Raw genomic sequence first — 24,641 nt, 5'->3', positions numbered from 1 at the left:
TCACAAACAAATTACAATGTCGGGAAATAAAAGAGTTACAGTAAGATAAGTTATGTAGTAACAGCTTGTAAGCTTGTCTAAGGTAATAAAAAATTTTACATGGCAAATACAATAATGAATGAACATAAATGCTAGGCATTCTAATGCACTACAAGCCGGAGAAGGGTACAATAAAGACTGCACTTTCCGAAAAGCAAAAACACATAGGACAAAGGAAGACAAACGGAGAATGCACATGAGCAGATCTGCAATGTGCAGCAGACAAAACAGTTAAATATTTGCACATTCCCCATACTCCAAGAGCACCAGCACTGAGGCCTCACTTTAGGTTTGTGGTTCTTCAGGAATAAGAAACTACTGAGCAAGATATGTCACTGAGTTGCCTTCAAGCTTTCATATGGCCACGGATGCTGATTAGAAGAGCATCTGCGCTAAGCATTACCTTTCTGCCCCCTCCCCCACCCACCTCTAGCCCTGCCCCAAAGGTACCAGCATTCCGAGCTTCTGGAAAGAAATCTGTCCCCAAAGAAAAAGACGGGGAGGGGAGGAAAAGGAAATGTGTTTGCCTATCAATATTTCGGTCATACTAGCAGAGTGTGACACTCAATAGCATATGGCATCAGAAACAGAACATAAATCGGCAGGAATAACAGAGAGAAGTTGTTTATTAAGGAAGAAAACATGTCAGGGGGCAGATGACTTAAGGAAATGATGCAAGTGCTTTTGTGAAAGGACAAATGAGGTCATACAATATTATTATACTTTGAGAAGTGAGCTTAAGTGCCAACTCAGTCCTTAGACAAACGTACAAAATCAGGCAAGGCTACAGCAACCATTTTTGTCATTTTCTTATTAAAAAGGAAGACCCAGTAATAATTTCAATACATTCCTCTAGCTGCATTCTTTGCAATCGTTGGCACTTGGTACAGGACTTCTCATATGGTTTAAAACTACTAAGTGATGCTTTTTCTTTTCCCTAATGAGTAAGCAGAGGTCACTGCTTTGCAAAATGAGTAAATTGAGAGAAGCAGCCTCAGCTGTGGTGTTCAAGTGACCAGGCTGCCTTCCTACGGGGGTCGATGGGCTTCCTTGAAACAATCCCTGCTTTCAGCTAGTGCTTGTGCTCCCTGCTCGGGAGGGTGTGCTCTGGAGAAGCAGCCTGGCTTCATCAGGAAAAGAAAGAAGCCTTTAATTTCAGCCCTAGAGTGATCACACCCTTTTCAAACACCCCAGGCTCCAGTGGGGCTCATGTTCAGGGGAGGCCAGAATTTGACAAGCTCAATAGCACTGTGAGCCCACACCTGAATTTAGAACTTGGCCTGAGAGTTGGTGTCAGGACCCTGGCAAATCAAATCAGGCCTGAGGACAAGGCTGGGGAGTATCAAATACCAAACGAAGCAAACTGATGTGCTCCTAAAAGGGTGAGCTGAATACACGTGAAAACAACCAAACTTTCGTACCTTCCTGGAAAAGATACTGCATCGCATCTGCCAAAGAACTAGAGAAACTGCCTGCTGGCTGCTCCTGTACACAGACTGACTTTTTCCCTCTCCCTTTCTATCTCCTTTCTTTCTTTCCTTTCTTTTCTTTCTTTCTCTCTTTCTTTTTCTTTCTGTCTTTCTTTTTCTTCCTTTCCTTCTTCCTTTCCTTCCTTCCTATTCCATATGGTCTATTGTTTTAGGGCAGGTTTATCTGCCAGTGCCCCTCTTCTAAGTGAAAACTCTTCACTTAGAATCCTGCAAATTCTTTAGCAAAATGGAGCTCATTTTTACCTGTATTTGAAGATAGTGTGAAATCGGGAGCACCGAAAAAGAAGTCACTTAACATTCTTTAACCCAACTGGCACGATGGGACTTTTATCAATGGCCAATCTCAGAGGCAGATTTTCACCTTTATAATAGCATTCATGCTTCTTGCTATTAAATGGTCATAGCACTACCTTACAAGACTGATGTGGATTCACAAAGCAAACTGACGCTCTCCTGGCTGTACTGGAAATTCACCATGTTCAATTCATCAACTTTCCATAAGAAAAAAAAAAAAAGTGAAAGTCTGAGTCTGTGGACAGTGGGTTCTACACTCTATGAGAACCCGAGTGAAGGGTTTTACTGCTTCAGCTGCAGGTGGGACTCTGCTCTCTCACTGTGGCTGATAATTCACTACCCATGAGGTACAGTGACTTGTCAACTTCTAGTCTGGACCAACATATATGGATAGAGAACAAAAAGGGAATACATAACTTATATTTCACTAAGTATTCATGAACCAAAAATAAATTCTATTTCTATGTTACATTTACACAATTAGAAAAAAATCTAAAATGAGATGGTAAAGTCATAAAAACTTTGTTTAAGCCCCACTGAAAATAAAATGAAGTGATCCCTATGATTGTCATTCTTAATTTCCATGGATATTTAGAGCCAAACTTGGCTAATAAATAGAATAAACTGCTTATGTGCAGAATTTAGATTCAAATACAGCATCACTGTTTGACCCAATGAAAGAGACGTTTACAATCAGATCATTCCTGAACAGCCTTTCGTTTTTAAGAACATGGCTAGAAGTAACTGAACCCCAGTACTGGGGCAGAGCTGGAGCTAAAACAAAGTGTTCATACACACATGTATTTTGCATAAATAAATGAAATAACAAGACATAAAAATGACTCAAATCCGGCAACTGTGAGGCAAGCCCACACGAGTCGAAACAGATGACTTTTGTTCATGTAGTTTTCATACAACAGCTTCACATTAGTCAGAAGTGATAAAAAATACCATTTATATCCAGTGCTTATAACACTTACGAAACAACATATGTGAGTGTGTGTGTTTTTTGTTGGGGTTTTTTTGTTTTCTTTTTTTGTTTGTTTGTTTGTTTCTTTTTTTTTTTTTATTACAAGCAAAATCAAGTTTCAGTCCTAAAGAACAGTCCTTTGTTCTCCACCAGCCCAGAATATTATTTTGGCATGGTCATAAAAACAAACAAAATTAACCTACTATTCTAAATGTTTGCCTTTGTGCAAAATTAATTACATACAATACAACACTAGCCATACAGCACTCTACCTATGCAACAAAATAAAAGAGGAGTGGGAAAGAGCAAAGGCAAGAGTCAAAGAGAAAGAGGGAAAAAAAAAAAAAACAAAAACAAACACGAGCATGAACTGAGGAGGAGAGGTATATAATCAAAAGAAATCAGTAAGACAATAATAAATACTCATTTTTTTTAAGAAAAATGACCTCCTCCTCATTTGAATAAATGTACAAAAACAAAGCTCCAATCCCCAACCAATATTAAGAACCAAACATTCCTATCAGTACCTTAATCAGCTTATAGAGAGCACTCCCAGCTAATGACAGAGACAACAATGTCTTGGCTAGACCTATTTATTGCTATTAGGTATGGCCTTGAGCACGCAAATAAATATGAAGGTACACTATTTTCTTCCAAGTGACAAAATGGCTCAAGAAATCTGATGGGGCCGTTCCTATGTCCTGGTGATCAGATTCTGGTTGTCCCATGAGGTGAACTGTCCCTTTCGCTGACATTCTCTCATTGAATTACTCTGGGTGAGCCCCCCCCCGACCCCTGTTGCCTCCCTTCTCCCCATAGGCAATCAGTCCTGGTTTTGGGAAAAGTCAAAATGGCAGGGCCGAGCCCCCTGTGGTTAGGAGATGGGGAACGAAGCCTCACTGCCTCCCTGCCCAACAGCTCATCTCCAGAGAAATGCTTGTGTGACAAGGGAAGTTAATCTTGTTCACACGTAGGCACGACACCCATGCAGCCACAGATGGAGGGCGTGAGCCAGAGGAACTTGTCTGCTGCTCCAGGAGTGATCTGTTCCCCAGAGTTAACAGTAGGAACATCCCATATAGGGAATGTATTTCCCCTCCTTCTCCTTCCCTATGGTTTTCTATCATTCTCTGGATGTATCAAGACTACTTGCCTCTATCTTTACTTGGAGGCTATCATGTGGCTTTTTGCACCCTGGGGATTTTGCAAAGACATCCCTAGATGTGCCGGATGAGACACGGCAGTTCAGGGTAAAGGTGCCAGCCCATGACAGCATCTCTGTGGACTCCTACATGGCCCACAGCTCCGGGCTTTAGGACTAGCTGTGGGACTCTCCTGCCTGGCAGTCACCACTCTTGACCCTTGCTGCGGAAGGGCATTCAAGGGAAACGCCACTGATGCAGATCCTACCACTTGTCGCTTAAGTGAATCGGGGGGAATTCTGGCAAAAGATTCAAGCTCACGGTGAACCTCAGGGGCATACCTGTTGAAGTGTAAGACTCTGCACCTGCATCCAAATACACAGCTCTGCAGCCATATATACACTGATGTTCGAAAATAACAATACAGGTATTTAGTAGTATCTTGTTTCAGAAATGTTTCCAGATGCTCTGGGGACATACGATTGCTATGTACATCTTTTGTATCTAGCAGGAGAAGGAGGTGAAAAGGGCTGAAAAGTTCTTTGGGGAAGGAGGGTGAAAAAAAAAAAGAATTATTAAATTAATGCCACCAACAATTTTTTTTAAAATAAATAGTAAGTGGACCCTTGACATTCTGGAATGAATAAATTATTTAAGAGAAAATGTGTTAAGACTGAATGTCAGGGTTAAAGGCAAAGGGATAATGGATGTAGTGAGAGGTGGTCTCAGGCAGAGAAGACCACCATGTCGGTATCTGGTGTGGTGATCGCTCTGGCGTGTGGACGTCCTACCACGTCGCACACTGATGGCACGTCAAGAGGCAAACACAATTGGGTACATGCACTGTGGCAACCTTGTTCATTCCTTACACTATCTTGTCTCCAGATTCCTGAGTACTTTACCATTTTCTGGAAAGAAAAAAAAAAGTGTGGTTTGCTATGTTGTTTTAAGATGCCAAAGATTGTCTAAGACTTTGCAGTGTCTCCTTTAAGACTTTCAAAATAGTAAGATTCAAAGTGATGAAAAAGTTTGGCACATTCAAAGTTTCACTCTACACATGGAAAAAATGGAATTCCGAGGCCTTTTGAATATGCTCTACATGCAGCTGCACACGCTGTGGACTTGTTCTGTTTCACAATATGAAATTCTCAGTTGTTTTCTAAAATAATTCAGAATAAAAACACATTCACAACCTGTAGGCCGGCACAGCATACCTGAGTGAGAATGTTTAACCCCATCTAAAACAGTAACTTAAACCTTTATCAACATCCAAAAGAAAAAAAAAAAAAAGTAAGACAAAAAATATAAGACTTGTAAGACAGCTATGGGTTGAGATAAGTTTTCAAGTCCTGGTGTCTCATATTTAATATGTCTTCACCTAAATTAAAAAACAACAACAACAATAACAATAACGACAAAAAACTCAAGTTCATGAAAAATCCGGGAAAACTTAATCTGTCTCACACTTTACGAAACAATTAAGACCATTCTGCTGATGTAATTGTGGAGCCACAAATGCATGCGGGCTCTTTAAGAACTTTTTTTTTGTTGGGGGAGGGGAGGTGAAATGTCAGAGTATTTTAATTCAGCAAACAAACACTCCTCAGTTGGCACTGACAGCTTCTGGGGCTTCATTTTCACTGCTATAGTCTGATTTGGGATCATCTTCATAGTCGTCATACATTTCCATTTCATCCTCTCCATTGATCATTTCATTTCCAGCTAGGCTTCCGCTGTCTGTCTTCATACCATAAGTGCTCTGGATGACCGGGAGGCTGGGCTCTGGGCTGGCGGAGGTGCTAGAGCAGTCAGATGTCATCTGAGGTGATGGTGTGGTAGTTGCCATAGTAATAGCACCAGGATACACAACACCTGTTCCTGTGGTGATTGGAATCTGAGGCTGTTGCCTGTGTAGATTTAAAAAATAAAATAAAGCAGAGGGAAATATCTATATGCACATATTCATCTGTGCCACTGAACTCCCCTACACATTCTAAAAAGGGGCTTTGTTTGAAGTTCCGAGCAAATGACAGAATATGAAAAAGGTGTTTCCTGGAAGAGCCCTGCAAATCTCCCTGATGCTGTGTGGTCGGGGTTAAGCAATACAGTGGAGCAATTTATCAATGGTTTTGTGACATGGAAGTAAAGTTCTTATAACATGGCAAATGTGGCAAAGCTTCAACCCTTGACATTTGGAACAAACACTGTAATGAATTCCACAAAGTTACACGTGGGGTAATTTTTTAAGATCTCCCAGAATGTTTCAAAAAATAGGCTGGTAAATAGACATACTATAATGACACTGTTAAGCAGGCTTGTATCTTCACTTGGATGTAAGAACGGTACAAAGGAAATACCGAAATGAGAAAGGATCCAGTATATCCCAAAGAGTCAGATTTAGCAAAGCATGTATTTGGTATTGATATCAATGTCTACTTATTTCCACGGCTGGACGTGCAGTGAAGCTCCCTGAAGCTTCTATTTTCCCAATTATGGAAGGATCATCTTGGATGTCATTACTCCTGTGGCCCTGGGCTGGAGCTGAGGTTGGAGGAGTCAGGAGTGAAAACGAGAGCTCTGCCACTTAACAGAGTAACACGCATTGCCTCATCCTAGACCCTGGCGGGCGCCCAGGCTTGGTTACACCAGATCATTCTATCATCATGTCACTCTAGTTCAAATAAACTTATCAGACCCTGTATGAAGGGTCACTTGGATGTAAGAACGGTACAAAGGAAATACCGAAATGAGAAAGGATCCAGTATATCCCAAAGAGTCAGATTTAGCAAAGCATGTAAGGCTCTCCCTCTGCAGGGAGACATGGTTATTTGTCTCTCAGTTCCCTTTGAGGTATTATAACTAGTTGAAAGAACGAAAGACCTACCAACTCACTTAAAGACTAGGACTAAAATAATATTCTCATAGATGTAACGGTCACCAAGTGTTTCTCAATCTTTATGGATGGTGACATTAAATTCACTTCAACATGTCATTGTAACTCTCCTTCTGAGCCCCAGTGTCCGTGCACTTATAAAAGCTGCAGTCAGGGAAGTCCTGGAAGATCCTTCCATCTTTCAATCCTTGGCTTCAAGTCAGTCCATCACATGAACCATTTCTATTAACCCTCTAGACTGAAACTTTCTATCTACCTCAGTCTAATAGGAAAATACTCTGAATTCATGAAGAAGTAGCTTAGTTACCAGCTATTCTTTGGCCTGTCCCGAAGAGCATCATTTCTCAGAAAGACCTGCATGTCTTCCAGCCTGACAGATGGAGAAATGGCAGAAATGGCCTACAACCACACTGCAGGATAGCTGATAATGCTATCTTTCAACACTGGGAGGCATAATAATGATACCATAGCCTTTGACTTACATAATATATAAAATATTTTCATATATATTATCCCATTCAATTAACATGGCAACCCCATGAGGTGTTACTATGCCCAGTTTTCAGATGCAGACAATGAGGTCTTGCTTAAGGCCCTTCATTCAATAATCAGCACAGTGTAGATATGAGCTTAGGTTTACCTGACCTGAATTCAATCACTCTTTCCTTTACAGATATTCAGTATACGGATATACTATGCTCACTATACCCACAAAATTTCCTGATTTCTATAGAGCCTGTAAGTATCTAGTTGATATTAAGCACCTGATATTGATTCATTTTCTATGGTGCTCATGGAGTTTTTTTTTTTTTTTTTTTTGATTGCCTGAAAGAAGATGACAGAGGAATCTAAATCTATGTGTGGAAATAGCTTAAAAAATACTGACTTCCCTTTCATTAAACCAAATTCCAAAAACAGTTTTGTGCAAATTAACAAAATTTAAATTTCATGCTAACCTACCCAAGGCAATAAATGCCTCATTATATTTTTTTACTGAATTTTGATAATTGCAATAAAAATGTTTTTGCCTTCATTGCATAATGAGCATAGCATAAAAACTTTCACTGCAATATGAACCCATTTTAGAGATTTCCTAATTTGGTGACCTAATCTATAATATAAAATCTATAATATCATGTGCATACTATAAATGGTACACTTTATTTTCATGAAGGAATTTGCTTTTCAAAAAGAATAGATGGCCATTTTTTACAGCATTTTAAAATCAATATACTTATTAAATAAATTTGAATTGAGCTCTTAATACATGCCAAGGGGAATGCTTAGATGTTTTCACATTATTTTCTTTAATCCTAACTATAAGTCAGAGGTAAATATTATTGCCCCTATTTCACAAATGAAGTAACTGATAAGGTTCAGAGAGTTCCACAAGGCCACACCCATCCCCAGGAGTTGAACCCTTCCTTTTTTTCACAATTCTCTTCTGGATGTCAAAACTGGGGTGAGACAGGCAAGCTCACACTATCAGAAAAATACTCAACCTGAAACAGAATCCAACTCTTTTAAAATGAGCTTCACATATTTAACAGTATGTGGACATTAACTTGGTAATACACAGACAACAAACAAAATATCTGTAACAGCTTACTTTCTGAAGTGAGGCACATGAAATATTCAAAAGCCTACTACTGGCTGGTGGAGAGATAGCAGACTGTGTCACCCACTGACACCCACCCCCCATCTACTTCCTGCCTGGTTATTCCTCTTCATTCCTCAAAGATGTCATGTACACACACACACAGACACACACAGACACAGACGCACACACACACACACACACACACACGCACACACACACACACACACCTTCTTATCTGGTTTAGATGTCAAAACACCATCTCAACCTTAAAGGTGCAGAACTGAACTCCTGATTACTCTCCCATATACCTGTTTCTCTCATGACCTTTCAGATCTTCTGACTCCTACAATGGCTGGCTGCTTAAAGGATATGACTTCTGAAGCCCCTTGTAAGTTACCACTGATTCTGTGGATGCAAAACCATAAGCTAAATGTCATGCTGGTCTTCCTACCACATTGTCATTATCAGCATAAAAAGAGACTGAAAAGATTAAGTGAGCAGAACTGATTATAGTTGAAGAACCCTGGCTTTCAAGGGTTTCCAAAATATTGTTCCACCCTCCATATCTTACTTTTCCCTTCTGCCAGGGAAAATTCCTGAGCTAGCTTCTTTTATTTTGTTGAATATTTTCACATTTCCCCCATGTGTTCATGCTCTCCTTCAAGACCAAAACAGGAATCTTTGCCTGTACTTTCCATCAGCCTGAACCTACCCGAACCTCAAGTCCCCTTCCTCAAGCATGGTCTATGGTTGGCCCTTAATGCATAGGAATCTCCCTTCCCCTGAGCTTTACTTACTATTGTCTATATAATCAAAATGAGTACATCATTACACATTATGTGTAGCATTCTGCAATGTATTCTGTTTGTGCCTATGTGTATGTGTATGTATAAAAGACTATTATTTGCAAACCTATTCATGTGTGTGTCTAGCTTCTTGAACTATAACATTCTCTGAAAGCTCACTGCGCACAGAATTAATGCCTCATATACTATATTAATTTACTACAGTGCTAGGCATGCAGCTGGTTTCAAATAGGCCCTCACCAATTGACTGACTAATCAATTAACAAAATAGAAAATCCAGCCAGCAGGCTAAAGCTTTGTCTCTTGGAAATTACTTTCCTAAAAAGCATGTTTCCTTCCTTTACAGATCAACTGCAAAGTCAGAATTCAAACACTGCAGATTTCACAAATAGGAATTGGCATGTATTGGGCTTTACAAATAATGAATGCGCACATCGAGTCAAAAGTTGCAGATGTATGTAAAAGTATACCTGTGCAGCTGAAATGAGTAGATATGGCTAAGAACCCTCCCTCCCAGCCCAGTAAAACATCTGAGTTGACCCCAATGGAGTCCAGCAATGTTGCTCAGTTTCCAAATCACAAGGACTTTTGGGGAGTATGGGCTGGCTTTGCCGATTGCGGTGAAATTGTTTATTTATGTGGTTAAACCCCTGTTCGTTGATCCTTCAGACCTTTACAGTATCTATAAATGAAGGCAATGAAGTCTGTTTCATTAGGAGATACACCTACAAACTGCAAATCTTTTTACACTACCTATTAGAGATTCTAACCTGGCTTTCTCTACGGGAGGGTAATACTAAAAATAGTATGTCTAGTCTATGCTAACCAATTAAATGTATAAGTATCATAGATTTGATTCAACATCTTTAAGATCAAAATGGAAAATGTTCAAATCACGTATACCATAATGAACTGGAACATAATTCTTTTTATTTTTCATTTTTTTGGGGGGGGGGCCACACCCCCAGCATATGGAAGTTCCCAGGCTAGGGGTTGAATAGGAGCTTTAGTTGCTGGCTTATGCCACAGCTCACAGCAACGTCGGATCCTTTAACCCATGGAGCGAATCCATGTCCTCATGGATACTGGTTGGGTTCGTTACCACTGAGCCCCATACGGGAATTCCCATAATTCTTTATAATATGAAATACATACCTAACAGCATTATTTCTCTAAAATAATAATATTTGCTCTAATTTGGGACTTACTATGTGCCAGACATTGTTCCAAGCATTTTAGATATATTAAGTTATTCAGTCTTCAGAAGGGTCTAATGCTGTACTTTCATCCTCATTCTGCATATGAGGAAACTGAGGTACAGAGAGTATAAATAAGTTTCCAGAGGACAAGGAGAGAGTTCAGAGGAATAAGGATTGTTATGCACTAGTTCCTAGAACCAGGAAGAAGCAGATCTAGTATTTGAGCCAAAACAATCTGGGTCCAGAACATATTATTATTATTATTATTATTATTGGTCTTTTTAGGGCCACACCCATGGCATAAGGAAATTCCCAGGCTAGGAGTCGAATCAGAACTCTAGCTGGCGGCCTACCCCACAGCCACAGCAATGCAGGATCCGAGCCTCATCTGCGACCTACACTACAGCTCACGCAACGCCAGATCCTTAACCCACTGAGCTAAGGCAAGGGATCAAACCTGCGTTCTCATGGATACTAGTCAGATTTGTTTCCACTGAGTCATGATGGGAACTCCCAGAATTGATATTCTTAATCACTACACTACACAGCCTATAAACAATTTGTAGGCTCTAAATGAGAAGTATGTGTAATGGTGAAAAGGACATTTGTTTCACATAAGCCTGGTTTAAATCTCAGCTGTGCAATTTCCTAGCTGTGTGGCCTTGGACAAATTATTTAACATCTTTGAGTATTAGATTTTCCAACCTCATTGTGAGAATGACAATATCTATCTTATAAGTTGTATTTGCAATAATCTGTATTATTCCCTCAGCATATGTTAAGTATTCAATAATTTACCATTACTGTTACTCAAAAAGTAGCCCCAATTTTAATATTTCATAGTATCGGTATGATTCTCTATTAGCTCACAGGTAAATTATTGAATAAGCATCAAATAAACTGGAATTACATTTCATTTGGCCACAATTCTTTGGGAAAGACAATGTTGTAGCTACATATACCCTGTCAAGGATCATTTTAACATTAATAGTAATCCTGTCATGGAGTTCCCATCATGGCTCAGTGGTTAATGAATCCGACTAGGAACCATGAGGTTGCGGGTTTGATCCCTAGCCTTGCTCAGTGGTTAAGGATCCAGCATTGCCGTGAGCTGTGGTGTAGGTTGCAGATGCGGCTCGGATCTGGCATTGCTGTGGCCTTGGTGTAGGCCAGGGGCTACAGCTTCGATTGGACCCCTAGCCTGGGAACCTCCATATGCCGAGGGAACGGCCCTAGAAAAGGCAAAAGAACAAACAAACAAAAATAGTAATCCTGTCATGATTACTGCAAAACTCTGATAGTTAACCTATCAATTGAAGGGGTTAAATCCAAGGTTAGAACAACCTTGCTCTATTTCATATATTGATAAATACATGTCATAATAGCTAAGTAAAAAAAAAAAAAAAAACTAATTCACTAAACTTCCAGTTGTATCATTAGTAAAATGCATGACAATGTTGAACAATATATGTAATTTTATTGCCTTGAAAGTTATGCTTGTCTTTTCAAAATCAGCTATAAAAATTGATCTCACCCCCATTTCACCAAGAAGTCAATAGCAATCTTTGAATTTCTGGTTTTTCCCTCTTATAATAACCTCGCATCTAATGAAGATCAGTTTTCAAAGATGAATTCCAAGGAGTTAATAATCTATCCAATGTAACTACCTAAAAGAGAATATAAATCCTTAAGTGGAAATAATACCTGGCTTTATGTAGCAACTACTATCAAAACTGGGCAGAGAAAAATACTCAACATTGAAAATTAAAGAGGAAACATCCCGGCCCTTGCCTGCACATCTGTAGCCCTACTCCACAGTCGAAAATGAGCCTTCCATAAAGGACCTTCTACACCACCGGGATCCTTAGTCTCTACATTGTGAAGCTCATTTTATGCCACTGTATACCATAACAAAAGACCTTACTTTCTCTAGGTTCTAGGCGCTCTTCCTCAAATGGCACAGCCATACTCATGACAGCAGAATAGGACTATGAGGCAGCTTTTGCAGCAAGGTGGTAAGGGCAATTCCTCAGTCATTTGGCATGACAGGGGCAGAGACTTGATTTCATCCCTTGCTCTTTCTTGCCTTTCAGCAGCCATGGGACCTCTTGATTTCTTTATCTTACTTAGAGGATTATGTAGTTTGTATACCTAAAACACCTCATATATAGTAGGGATTCAATAAGGGGTCAACTCTACTGTGCTGTTCTAGAGTTTCATTTTACATGCATTGCTATGTGTTGAGGCATTTTGGTCCAGAGCTGTTATCAATTTGGTAACATGGGTAAGGGGGACTAAAGTAATCAGGATTACTGCATCTCATATTTTCAGATCATATCAGAGAACTAAAATGGTACCTTTGACAAGCTGCCAGAATATGGCAAAAGAGACACATGATGCAGCACAGGGGACATGACTGCAGAGAAGGGTGGGAATTACAAAAGACTCAAATTTAAACTGCTGATTTTCTGTTCAAAGGAGATTATATACATTCTCAGAGATATGCCAACAGGATTAAAAGAAGACATTACACAGTCTTGGATTTTGTATTTTGTTGCCTACAACTATACCTCCTAAAAGTGCACTGTGATTTAGTATATTCAATAAATCTTCTAATTAGCATGTGAATAGCCCAGTTATATTACACTGTATTTATGGTGTTAAAAGCATTGCTTTTAAAAATGCAAACATTTATAACAGAAGAATTTAATATCCAATTTTGGAACATTAATATATGGGGATCCTCAAATAACAAAGTGGTGTAAGCTTCTCTTTACCTCAAAAAGATTTTGCCATACTGGAAAGGAAATTCATTATCTAGTGTGATATAAAATACAGTTTTACTGTGATAGTAAATCCATATTTACAGTAATAATAATGAAAGGAATTCACCTTCATTGGTATTATTCTAAGCATTATATCAAGTACTTTTAGAAGCACCCACCGCCTTACTGAATCTTCTCAATAACCATATGAGATAGGTACAATTATTCATTTTACTTCACACATGAGAAAACAGAAGCTTAGAAAAGTTACATACTTGCCCAAGTAGGCAGCACAGTCTGCGTCTGAAACTCAAGTGGTCAAACACTAAAGCCCATGCTCCTGCCTGCAACAATCCATTTATTGTACATTTGTGACCCAGAGTGCTTTCATTGGCCTATTTTTTTTCCTGAATTCTATTTACTTTTCCAAATTAGTTTTATGTTTTTAAAACATGCTTCTGAAACCAACTTTTTGTTCCATAAGGCTATGTTTTTGAGTGTCCCTGAAATAATAGCTCTTTACTCCTTCTTTTAAGTATCCCCTTTCTTTACTTCTAAGGAACGCTTTCTTACCTCCCTGGCATAGCTCAGCTCCTCAATTCCCCTTCCAGTTAGCAGTGAACACAGCTTCCTTCTTATTTCCTTCACTTTCTGTCTCAAGCCCTTTCCCAAATGTCTCTTCGTCTGATTCCAGCGGCCTCAGGCTGGTGCCACCAGAGTGGCCCTCTGGTTTGCCGCACCCCTGTGCTTCCAGGTCTGGATGTGCTGGAACCTATAGGCATCTGCGTCCCCACTTATCCTGACTACTGTGGTTACAAGAGGCTGCTTTTGAATGCAGACAGTCAGTCAGCCAAGTCGAAATTTATACCAGAAATCTATTACCTAATTTTTAAACAAAATGACATGAAATCAGACTTGAAGATATCAAAAACATGTCTAGTTTCTGATTTAAGCAAGAAAATCCACATTGTTACTGCTTCTACCACAGAATAATTTACTGCAACAGGAGTTCTGGATCTTGTGCCAAAAATGAGGTCCTCTAACCAATGTCAAGGCCAATTATCTTGTGGTCGATCCCACAACAAAAGCAGACTATTGTGATTAGAGTCAGAAGCACCACCCAGAGAAGCTGGAAAGCTTCTGGGGATTTCTTAAGTTTAGTTTTTTTTCCCTCCTTGTGCGCCTGCTTAAATAAACTACCAGAAACTTTGTGTGTGGGCACAGAACGTCTCACAATAGTTTGGGAGACAATGAAAGGGGTGATCAGTTGGGATCAGTTTGTTTTGATCTGAGCAGGAGCCATGCTGCAAGGTGTGTGTGCTTGTGACAGGCCCCTTGGGTAGGTCACCGCCTCCTCCCTTCCCTAGTTTCCTTCTCAAACACACCGCCCCACAGCCGACCTGTGGTTTCTTCCTGGGAAGGGAAAGCCCAGGTGGCTACAGGCAGGAGCACTTACCCCACAGTAAAGAACTGCCTCATCTCCTGTCTCCGAGACCTCATCAGTTGCTTATACTCCCCAATCCGGAGCTTTTTGCCGTCAACAATGCAGGTGCGCTTCGGTCGAGGTTTGTATTTATAGTTCGGGTACTTCTCTAAGTGGATCTTGCTTAGCCGGGCCTGCTCTTCATAATAAGGTTGCTTCTCTTGGTTGGACATGGATTTCCAGCGAGATCCTAGACATAAAAATTACCCTAAATACTCAAGGGGTCAAGGCAAGACGCTCCTGGCAAATGTTAGCTAGACCTCTCCACCATTTCACTCGCCTGTGATCTGAGTAGCTCCTCTTAAAACCAGTGACTGAGCCTTACAACTAGTGTTTTAGACACTAGAATAATTTGGATGTGATACGTTTATTATATTCCTTCCTCTCGATAATTTAAAGCTGTGGCTACAATAAGTGTATTGTTTTAAACCATGTATCTGCTGCTTCATGATCATCTCCCACACCACAGTCTTCCCCCACCCACCTGCCTACCTTTCTCAAGAGGGTTAAAAGCCTAAACTTTCTAACCATCCTTTTGAGTATAGGTGGAATATCTCCCATACTCCCAGTATCTTTAGTGTCACTATCCTTTGATAAGATGTCAGCAGATGTTGATACCCTCTTTCATATATAAAAACCTAAGGTGCACCCTGCCTCCCCTGGCCCGGGGTAATTAAAAAGCCTAAATTCTACTTAAAAAGTTGTAGCTCTAGAACCGGAAGGTACAGTTGGAATTATATACACCGTTTTCAAGTACTATAAACATTCCTTCAAAGCCGTACCAATGAAAGTACAAAAATTTTTAATACGGTTTACACAGGAAGAAGGAAAAGTATTCACTTCTCTAATATTGTTTATAAAAAATTATCTAAACACTTGACGAAGAAGGGATGTGTTTTTTTACGTGTATCAAATTGCATTTTTGTGTCTCGCTGGTGAATAAAGCGGTAACAGCTGTGCTGACTGGATGTTAGCTATTCTTCAGTGGAGATTTTTCATACATAAACAAATGGAAAAGTTGTACAAATATTCTCTGTAGCCAGCAATATCCTGGTCTGTTTTAATAGCACATCCATTCCTGTTCTTTCCTGATTGTTGTGCAGAAGTTGTGTAGGAAGTCTATGCAGACAGGCTTCTCTGTGTTCCGCTGGCTCCCAGCAGCTTAAGGCTCTAGTGAACAGCATTTTTGGTGCTCTTGAAATGCGTGTGCTTAAAAGTTTACATTTTAATGAATACACTTACTATACTCTTAATTTTTTTCACAGAATACACACCAGTAGTATAGATTCCCCACAGCTGCCAAAGTAGAAACAGAAACAGAGAGGTTCTGTGCACATTTGAGAGAGCTTACTCATACTGCTACTAAAATGACCAAAAAAAAAAAAAAAAAAAAAAAAGGACAGGAAAATTTAAAAGTTAGATATCAAAATTTAGGAAGAGAGAAACAATGATTTCCTTTTGAATGTCTCTTAATTAGGAAAAAAGATACCATATCCCCTGTTTGAAGGGTATTTAAATGTATAAGAAGAATACCCCTATGTATAGCTCTGAAACTCTAAAAATAAAATTCTACTTGATTGTAATGACATTTAGCATCCACCCTCAAATTCAAAAGTCAAAAAGAAAAAAAAAAAAAACTTGTATTTTAACATTTCATCACTATTTTATCTTATGTATGTTTTAAATTTTCTTTGAGGTCACTGTCTCAAAAGGTCTCAGAATCAAGTTAAATTATTTATCCAGTGACAAAACATGGATATTTGTGTATGTCCAGATCACTGATATTTACTCAGGTTAAATATTTATTGCTTTTGAACAAAACATTTAAAAAATGAAAACCACAGTTTAAGTCTCTAATGTTTTTCAGCTTCTTAAACGGCTCCCTTTGAGATTTTGTCACATCATGACAGCTTAAATAGAACAGTGCCTTCTGTGTTTTTTCTTTTTAAAGAGGAAACATGTTGACTGTAATGCTGCATGTTGAATAAAATATGTTCAATATGTTGAGCACAATAATTCCAAACTGTATAATCTGCACTAGGCAAGCTTTACACTAATAGGACAAGGCTTGAGTTTAATCTGGAGAAACGGGAGAATCACTCTGGCAATTTACCACAAAATGGGCCTCTGCCCTGTGGTCGATGTGTTCAACTCACTGCTATGAAATTTGAACGAGTCATATCTTATTAAAGTAAATGTAGTTTTATTTTACAAGTTTTCAAGTTATCATTAGAGGCACTGTTCTACACTCCATAAATTTCACACTGTTTGGGGGCTCCCCCCTAGTCCTCGGTGCGTTCTTTCAGAGGGACATATGAACCCAAGAAGACTAAAGCCGTAGGGTGCAGGGACTATGAGTGTTTCCAGGATTTCACAGCAACGGAACAAATTTTAGAAGCCTGAAATAAGGAAAGGAGGCAAAGCTTGTCTCCATGATTCTTCCTTAGCAGGGACCTCTCAGAATTGCCCTATTAACACATATAATAAATAGTTTTGTCTCTGAAATAAGTTTTTCATCAAGTTCTGCCCTGACACGTGGTGGATGTACCAGCTCCTGAGCGTGAATGCTACAGTGCGGGCTGAGGGATGCAGAGATGACGACAGTATCCTGGGGCAGCTTGCTGAGCTACACCTAATTTCCACAAACCACAGCCTCCCTTAGGTGTCCAAGGAGGCTCCTTCTTTCCACTGGAGGGGTAGAAGACTGGCGTCAGAGGCTGCACTCACCTAAGATTTTGCTAATGTTGGAGTTATGCATGTCAGGAAAGGCCTGAAGGATTTTCCTCCTCTCATCCTTCGCCCAAACCATGAATGCATTCATTGGTCGCTTGATGTGTGGCTCGCTGCTGGCCCTCCCACGGGCATCCCTGTAGACTCGTGCTTCAGCCACAGTGGCACCTCCTGTTGGCCAACAATAATACTGCTGTAGTTTAGCTGCAGAGCCATTCATTGCTTTACTTCCTGTAATGTCAGGGCAGGAAGAATAAGATGAGTGCAAAGCATTACTATCTGGATAATGTTACATGGCTTGCCACCTGGTTCAGCTGTTCTCCCTAGGCCCTTCTCTTCTTTTTAAGTGAATGCTTGGATGCAGAAGACAATTTCTGAGACAATTCTATAGGCTCTTCTGAGGCAGACTTCAAAGACACACTGGGCAGAGTTAATCTTGCATCTTCTATATACATAGTACATTTTTACTGCAATCAATTCCAGGTGACAATAAAGCGATGACCAGCATTATTTTATGATAACCTTTCCTACTGTGATTTCTCCCTTCAAAAAAACAAAGCTTTACCTATCATTCTGGCCTCATTTTCCAAACATTGCGGCCACTTCAAACTCTCTTATCTTAAATAGAATTCTCTTTCACAATACTGTGCCTTGGCCACTGCTTACCTCATACCTGGAAGTCCCTTCTACTTCTTCATGCTAAATCCCACTCATCCATTACGGCCTATTCAAACGTGGGGTGTTTCATGAATTAATTATTTCAATGAATACTATTAACTAAGCAATTACTATGGGTTCGGCTTTATGCCAGGTGCTAGGTATACAAAAGTGAATAAAGCAGCACCTGCTTTTAAAGGAGCTCACAGTTCAGGGAGGAGACAGACCCCAAACAGACAATTCTAATAGAGTGTATGCTAAGTGCTTTAATATTGAAGTAAACAGGACAACCAGCAGACCAAAGGGAACAGGGATGGTGAGCTAGTGCCTCCTAGGAGAGATGACCTCTAAGCCGGGTTTTGGATGATGAATAGGAATTAGCACGTGAATAGGGGAGGGCTAAACAGACAGATGGGAAGGGTAATTCAGGCCTCAGGAAGAGCATTTGCAATGATGCTCTCCAGGCTGCATTCATTCCTCTTGCTCTTATACTACAGGCTCCAAAGAAATGACTTCTTCATGTGACTACCTCTCTTTAATATTGCTACTCCATCCCTGGGAATATGAGACCCCTAAAGTTAGTGTTGTACTCATTCATATAGCCCCAAGATTTTCCATAATAATAGTAGATAATAAATACTTATTAAATATAGGCTTGATGTTCAGTTTTCAATTCATATGCAAAACTAGCAGACTAAAAGGCAGTCATTTCAAGGGTTCTGATGTATTTTTCTGCTGTTTAAGAGTAGTTCTTTAATATCCCCTATGAAACCATGTCTAAATTCCTTATATTTTATAGTTTCCAAAGAAGTGACCATAGTAACATATTACATTGAAAGTTCCTTGAGGATATGGCAGAAACTGGCTCTCCTTCACTGCTGCATCCCTAAATTCCAATGATGCATGTGGTATATAGAATTTCAATTAGTAAAATGCATTCAATTAATGAGCAGCTGAATAAGTGAATGAATGAATGAACCCAGTTCTTCCTTGTTTTCATGCACCATTCTAGCATGACTCGCTGATGTGTGCTTTACTTGTGGCAATTACTAAATATCTCCATATAGATTGAGAACCTCTACAGTTAAACATAAAGTTGGACTGATGGCCTCAGCCAGGACTTCTACTGCATAAACAGGAAAGACTACGCCTAAAAGTTTAGAAGCAAAATATACATTAAAACCAACATTTCTACATTTTGGAAAAAATAAATTCTTTCAGCTCAGTGGAGTGATTATACAGGAACGACATGACCCAATCCATCTCTGCCCTTCTACTCTATTTCCAGCCACTTTGATTAAGTAGAAATTTGTTTGTGTCAGTTCCAGTAATAAATTAGAACGTTAAAGTGCACTATTATTTGGCAAATATGGTCATCATTTATTGCAAACAAAAGACAGGATAAAAGGACTGAATTGGCTAATGTTGTCAATTCTTTTCTAACGTGAAGAAGGGCAGAGAGGCCCCTTTCTGAAGACCCGGGGAAGTAACATATTTTATACACAGCCTTTCTTTTAGGCCTACTAGACAGAATGATCCCTTACATGAAAAGTCTCAGATCCCAAGATGCATAACTAATTCGCTACCTTTTTGCCACCATACCCACAGTACATTAATTTCATTTAAAATGCACTGACCATACAGGATAAATTGATTTCACTTTATATGGGTTTGACAGCCATGTTTATTGTGCAGTGAAATGTAGTGTAGCTTCCAGCTGACAATATCCATCAACACAGGGCAATATGCTGACTGCTGGGCCAGATGAAGGCATACATTACTCTGGAAGTGAAACACTCATTCAGATACGACAGTGTCTTCTCCTGAGGATCACCATGGTAATTTATGATGCCCTCAGTGCCATTACTTTACAACTGACATGGATTCAGCAATTTATATACTTGCATGCATACACATAAAAGGAGACAGGCTTGTGGAGAATGTCAGATGCAAAAACATTTCAATATTATTCTAAGTTAACTACTATGCCACAGGTGATTAACGTTGGAGATCTACTTTTACTGTCATAGCTTTTCATCACCTCTAGCAAAACCAAATAGCCAGTTTCCATTTATTTATTCACATATAAGATGTATCTCATGGTAAATGGGAAGTTTTAATCTCCTACAAATTGATCATGGTGGATGTTTAGACTCAGGTTTTGGTAGCTCTTCTACTTCATACCAATTGATTCTCCCAGACAGGTCAATGGCTCCCCCTCTCATTCCACACTGCAGTCATAGCATATCTTTCCTACTCACTTCTACCTTACTGAATTCTACCCTGTTCAAGGAAGAGAGTTCAGGTCCCACCCCACTAACTCTCCTGCACTGACCTTGCCTATCCTCCCATAGTACATGTTATTTACACGACACTGACACTGAATTAACCACACAGTGTATCTCTAGTCTCATAAGAAATTCTCCCAGAAATTGAAAAATTCAAGCGTAGTACATAATATAAAATTGTGAGTGAAGGAAAGGGAAAAAGAAAAGCCCAGGGTGTGTACACATCTTTTTTTTCTTGTCTCTTCCTCTCTCTCAAGGAAAGTCAACTGAAAAACAAATGGGGACATTCCAAGTTAAAACGAGCAGTGTTGTATTGATGAACCAAGATTTGCCAGAAGAGATTTATCCAGAGAGACCAACGTTTGAAACAACTTTTAAACTGGACCTGATATCTGATCAGAGTCAGAATTTTAAGAAAATATAAAGAGGCCATAACACAAAAGAATATTTAGAAAGTATTCCTTCACTTCCCTAAATATCATTTCATGAAACAAACTAGTTAGGGCATTCCTGTTGTAGTAATAGAAATACATACGACTGTATAAATGTGTATAAATAAATTCAGAAATTTAAAAATGGAGATTATATATTATGAAAGCCCCTTTAAACAGGAAAATTTTATAGAATACTATGGAACTATTTTCAAAAGGTATGCTGTTAGTCTGAATTATTTGAAGCTTGATATTGACTTTATGCTATAGTTAATTTTAGAATCTACATATCAAATGTGACTTTATACTGCTTATTTATTTTCAAAAATAATATCAAGTTAAAAAAAAAAAAGTTGCAGGGGTTGGGGGGAGCATTTCATTCTAAAACAGCCAATGCTCTGTGTCAGAATCCAGAGTTATCCTAGGGAATAGCACATAATTCTAAGTGGCAGATTCTTTTATAGCAAAAGAATCATTTGTGAGTTCAATGTTCATAATATGTCTTCTCATTGAAAACAGTTGAAAGAAGCCTAGACCTACTTGGAAACTACTGCTTTCCAGCTGACCTGAGTCTTTAGTTACCAATAATATCATTCCTAAAAAGTTATAGAAAGGCCAGGTCAACAGTACCACACCAGGTAGCGAGGGAAAGCACTGGTCCCCTTTACTCCAGGAATTCTCCATCTCTCCAGTTCCCCAAGGGGGCTTAGTTTGGTTAATTCATCCTTTATCTCTCATAACACAGCTTGTATAAATGCAAACTTTCAGTTAGATGAAAAAAGATAGTCTATAGGGGAAAAAATAGAAATTGCCAAAGCAAAGACTTCCTTAGGAATCTGCGATTTAAATGATTTAAAGAGAATACAGAAAGTTGAGTTTTTCCAGGTGGGTTGGAAAGAAGGCCAGTTTAACCATCATAGCCTATGGCAATGGTCCTGAACTAATCCTGGAGAGGCCCCCTTCCTGGGTAAATTCCAAGGGTTATGCGAGTGAATGAGTAAGCGTTTGGTGTGGATTTGTGCATATATAAAGTTTTCCCTAAGGAGGAACTCTGGCAAATTCTATAATGTGCCTAGGAGTCATTTATTTATGCATTAATTCAGCAAACACTTCTGACAAATTTCAGATGTACCTAGTATTGTGATGGAGGGTACAAAGATAAATAACACATGTGCCTAATTTTTAAGGAATTTGGTCCAGTGAGAGAAACAGACGCACAAATAGAAAATTACAAAACAGTGCAGTGCTATCAAGGGTAATTTAAAAATACTATGAACGCAGATAAGAGAAGCTATTAAAGTTGCTGGGATGGATAGAAATGAAAAACATGGAGGCTTCAGAGAGGAAATACTGCTTGAGCAGTACCTTAAAGGAAGAGTAAGAATTTACCAGCAGGTATGAGTGTGAAAGTGTTCTAGGCTGGAGAATCAGTGTGACTATTAAGGCAGAGTTCTAACAAAAGCACAGGGCGTTTTAGAGAATAAAAGAATTTGGCTATGGCTTGAGTTTATTTTTTAAAAAAGGGGAATACCAAGAGATTAAATTAGGAAAGGAAGTGGGGGCCAGATTGCTAAGTACCTTGAATACTGTGCCAGGTTTTTTTTTTTTTAAAAAAAAACAGGGTAGTGACATGAACAAATATATTCTACAAGTGATCAAAACGGAAGCTAAATGAGAAATTACCGTTGAGTCGTCTCAATGATTACTAGTGAATTGGCAATAAAGAATAAAGAAAAACAAGGTGAAAAAATGCCTCCTCACAGGCCCATTAAAACTTACATTTTGTCAGACAAACTGAATGTAATATAAGTAAAATATTAGCACCAAAGATTCTCTTCTGGGATCCAGTCCTGGTAACGGCAGAATAGCTTATATCAGAATAACCTTCAAGCAGGTAATAATTATAAATTCCGGAAAAATATGACAAACAACCAATTGAAAATACTTGAGATCTACTGAGATTAAGAAGAAACTGGAAATGATTCAACCCTAGAAAGAAAGAAATTTCACTGAATGAAACTCCTTTTTGGATAGTTTTTTCCATGAAGACACCCCTGGTCTGCACAGCATGGAGTGGCTAGAAGGCAAATAGAAAGTCAGTCTTAACTGGCCTATTGTAAGAAGAGAGAGTTTGAGGCTTCTGAGTGGCTGACCCTTGAACTTCACATGTATGGGAATAACTTCAGTGATTCCAGTGGAAATCAGGGCTGTCTACCTGAAAAATTGGAGAAGAAATTTCAGCTGAAAGGGAAACAGAATTTGGATTTGAATATTCTGAGGTTAGAAAATATTCATGAATAACTTAGGCTTTCCACTGAAACCTCTGAGGGACATCCCTTTAGGAATAAAGACTATGGGCCAAGACGAAGGATTCTTTTGAGAACCAAAGACAAAAACTGAAACAGTCACTCCCTAATAGTGCAAAAGAGCTTCCACAAGTTCAATGTGATCAGTAGTAATTTAACTACTTCTTGGTACACAAATTTACAATCTTAACAAAGATAATAGTAGAGCCTCTGTAATTTATAATCTACAATGTACAATGTATATTAAAAAAATTACCAGTTGTTCAAACAATCAGGAAGATGTGACCCAGAGATTTAAAAAAATCAACAAAGTAACTGAGATGGCTCAAAGAGTGTAATTTGCGGAGTTCCCGTGGTGGCGCAGTGGTTAACGAATCCGACTAGGAACCATGAGGTTGCGGGTTCGGTCCCTGCCCTTGCTCAGCGGGTTAATGATCCGGCGTTGCCGTGAGCTGTGGTGTAGGTCGCAGATGCAGCTCGGATCCCGAGTTGCTGTGGCTCTGGCATAGGCCGGTGGCTACAGCTCCGATTGGACCCCTAGCCTGGGAACCTCCATATGCTGCTGGAGTGGCCCAAAGAAATAGCAAAAAGACCAAAAAAAAAAAAAAAAAGAGTGTAATTTGCAAACAAGGTCTTTAAAGTAGTCTATAGCTATATTCAAGGATGTAAAGGAAAAGAATATCTTAATTAATGCATAAATTGGGGAATTCAGCAAAGAACTGAAACTATATGAAGAAACATTGAAATTCTAGAACTAAAAATATATTTGAGATAAAAATAGACTAAATGGGCTCCAGAGCATTTTTAAGTGCATGGTAAAGGGTCAGCGACCCTAAAAATACATCAAAAGAAATTAGCTAGTCTCAAAAACAAAAAGAAAAAAAAAAACTGAAAAAGTAAACAGACTTTGCAATATGTAGAATAACAGTGTGTCCTAACTTACATGCATGTGGAATTCTAGAAAAAGGGGAGAGAGAATCATGACAGAAAAGATGTGAAGAAACAATGGCTAAAAATTACCTGAATCTGGTGAGAAACATCAACTTTAAAGTTCAAGACACTGAGATAAATGCAGGCAGAATAAACCCAATGAAAACCACACCTAAACACTAGTCAGACTGCAGAAAACCAATGACAAAGGAAAAGTGCCAGAGAGAAAGGATACATTACATACAACGGAACAATAATAAATTATGGGTGATTATTCATTGGAAACAATGAAGACTAGAAGACTATGGAACATCTTTAGGCTGCTGAAAAAAAAAAAAAAGCAATGCAGTTTTATCCAATGATCATATGCTTCAAAAATGAATGTGAAATACATTTTCAGATAAAGAAAAGCTAAGGAATGTATTGCCTGCAGACCCATACTGAAAGAGGTATTCAAGGAACTTATTCAAGATGAAGAAAAACAACATCTGATGAAAACAGATTAATAGGAAGAAAAAGAACATTGAAAAGGATATCAAATTAAGGATGAATAGTGATTCTCTAGAAAAAAAAATTAAAAAATACAATGAGGTATAGCTAAAACACCAACAGAATAAT

General features: G+C 39.0%; 1 protein-coding gene and 1 long non-coding RNA gene across 51 annotated transcripts in view; one reads left to right on the top strand and one right to left on the bottom strand.

Moving 5' to 3' along the window:
• Positions 1 to 647: 647 nt before the first annotated feature.
• Positions 648 to 24,641, bottom strand: part of SOX6 (SRY-box transcription factor 6) — a 614,027-nt gene continuing 590,033 nt past the window's right edge. For 33 of the 50 annotated variants that reach the window (XM_021085331.2, XM_085011890.1, XM_085011902.1 and 30 more), the window contains 3 exons: positions 17,409 to 17,642; positions 14,655 to 14,871; positions 648 to 5,842 (listed from right to left, as the gene is read on the bottom strand). In XM_021085331.2, the coding sequence (XP_020940990.1) occupies positions 5,539 to 5,842; positions 14,655 to 14,871; positions 17,409 to 17,642 (755 nt within the window). In that variant the 3' untranslated portion in view covers positions 648 to 5,538. The remainder of the gene's footprint in view (positions 5,843 to 14,654; positions 14,872 to 17,408; positions 17,643 to 24,641) is intronic. The other 17 variants (XM_085011903.1, XM_021085356.2, XM_085011924.1 and 14 more) reach the window with 1 other exon arrangement.
• LOC146405361 (uncharacterized) lies at positions 981 to 7,798 on the top strand. Its single transcript, XR_014837242.1, has 2 exons — positions 981 to 6,642; positions 6,727 to 7,798. It is a non-coding gene; the product is annotated as an uncharacterized LOC146405361 (long non-coding RNA).

Source organism: Sus scrofa, chromosome 2 (genome assembly GCF_054392235.1).
Source record: "Sus scrofa isolate SSC_HxYL_T2T_F1_AM1 chromosome 2, Sscrofa_HxYL_maternal_Yorkshire_Landrace_v2.0, whole genome shotgun sequence".
NCBI classification, from domain to species: Eukaryota; Metazoa; Chordata; class Mammalia; order Artiodactyla; family Suidae; genus Sus; species Sus scrofa.
Note: the sequence above shows the minus strand (reverse complement) of the source record. Positions and strands in the feature narration are given on the sequence as shown.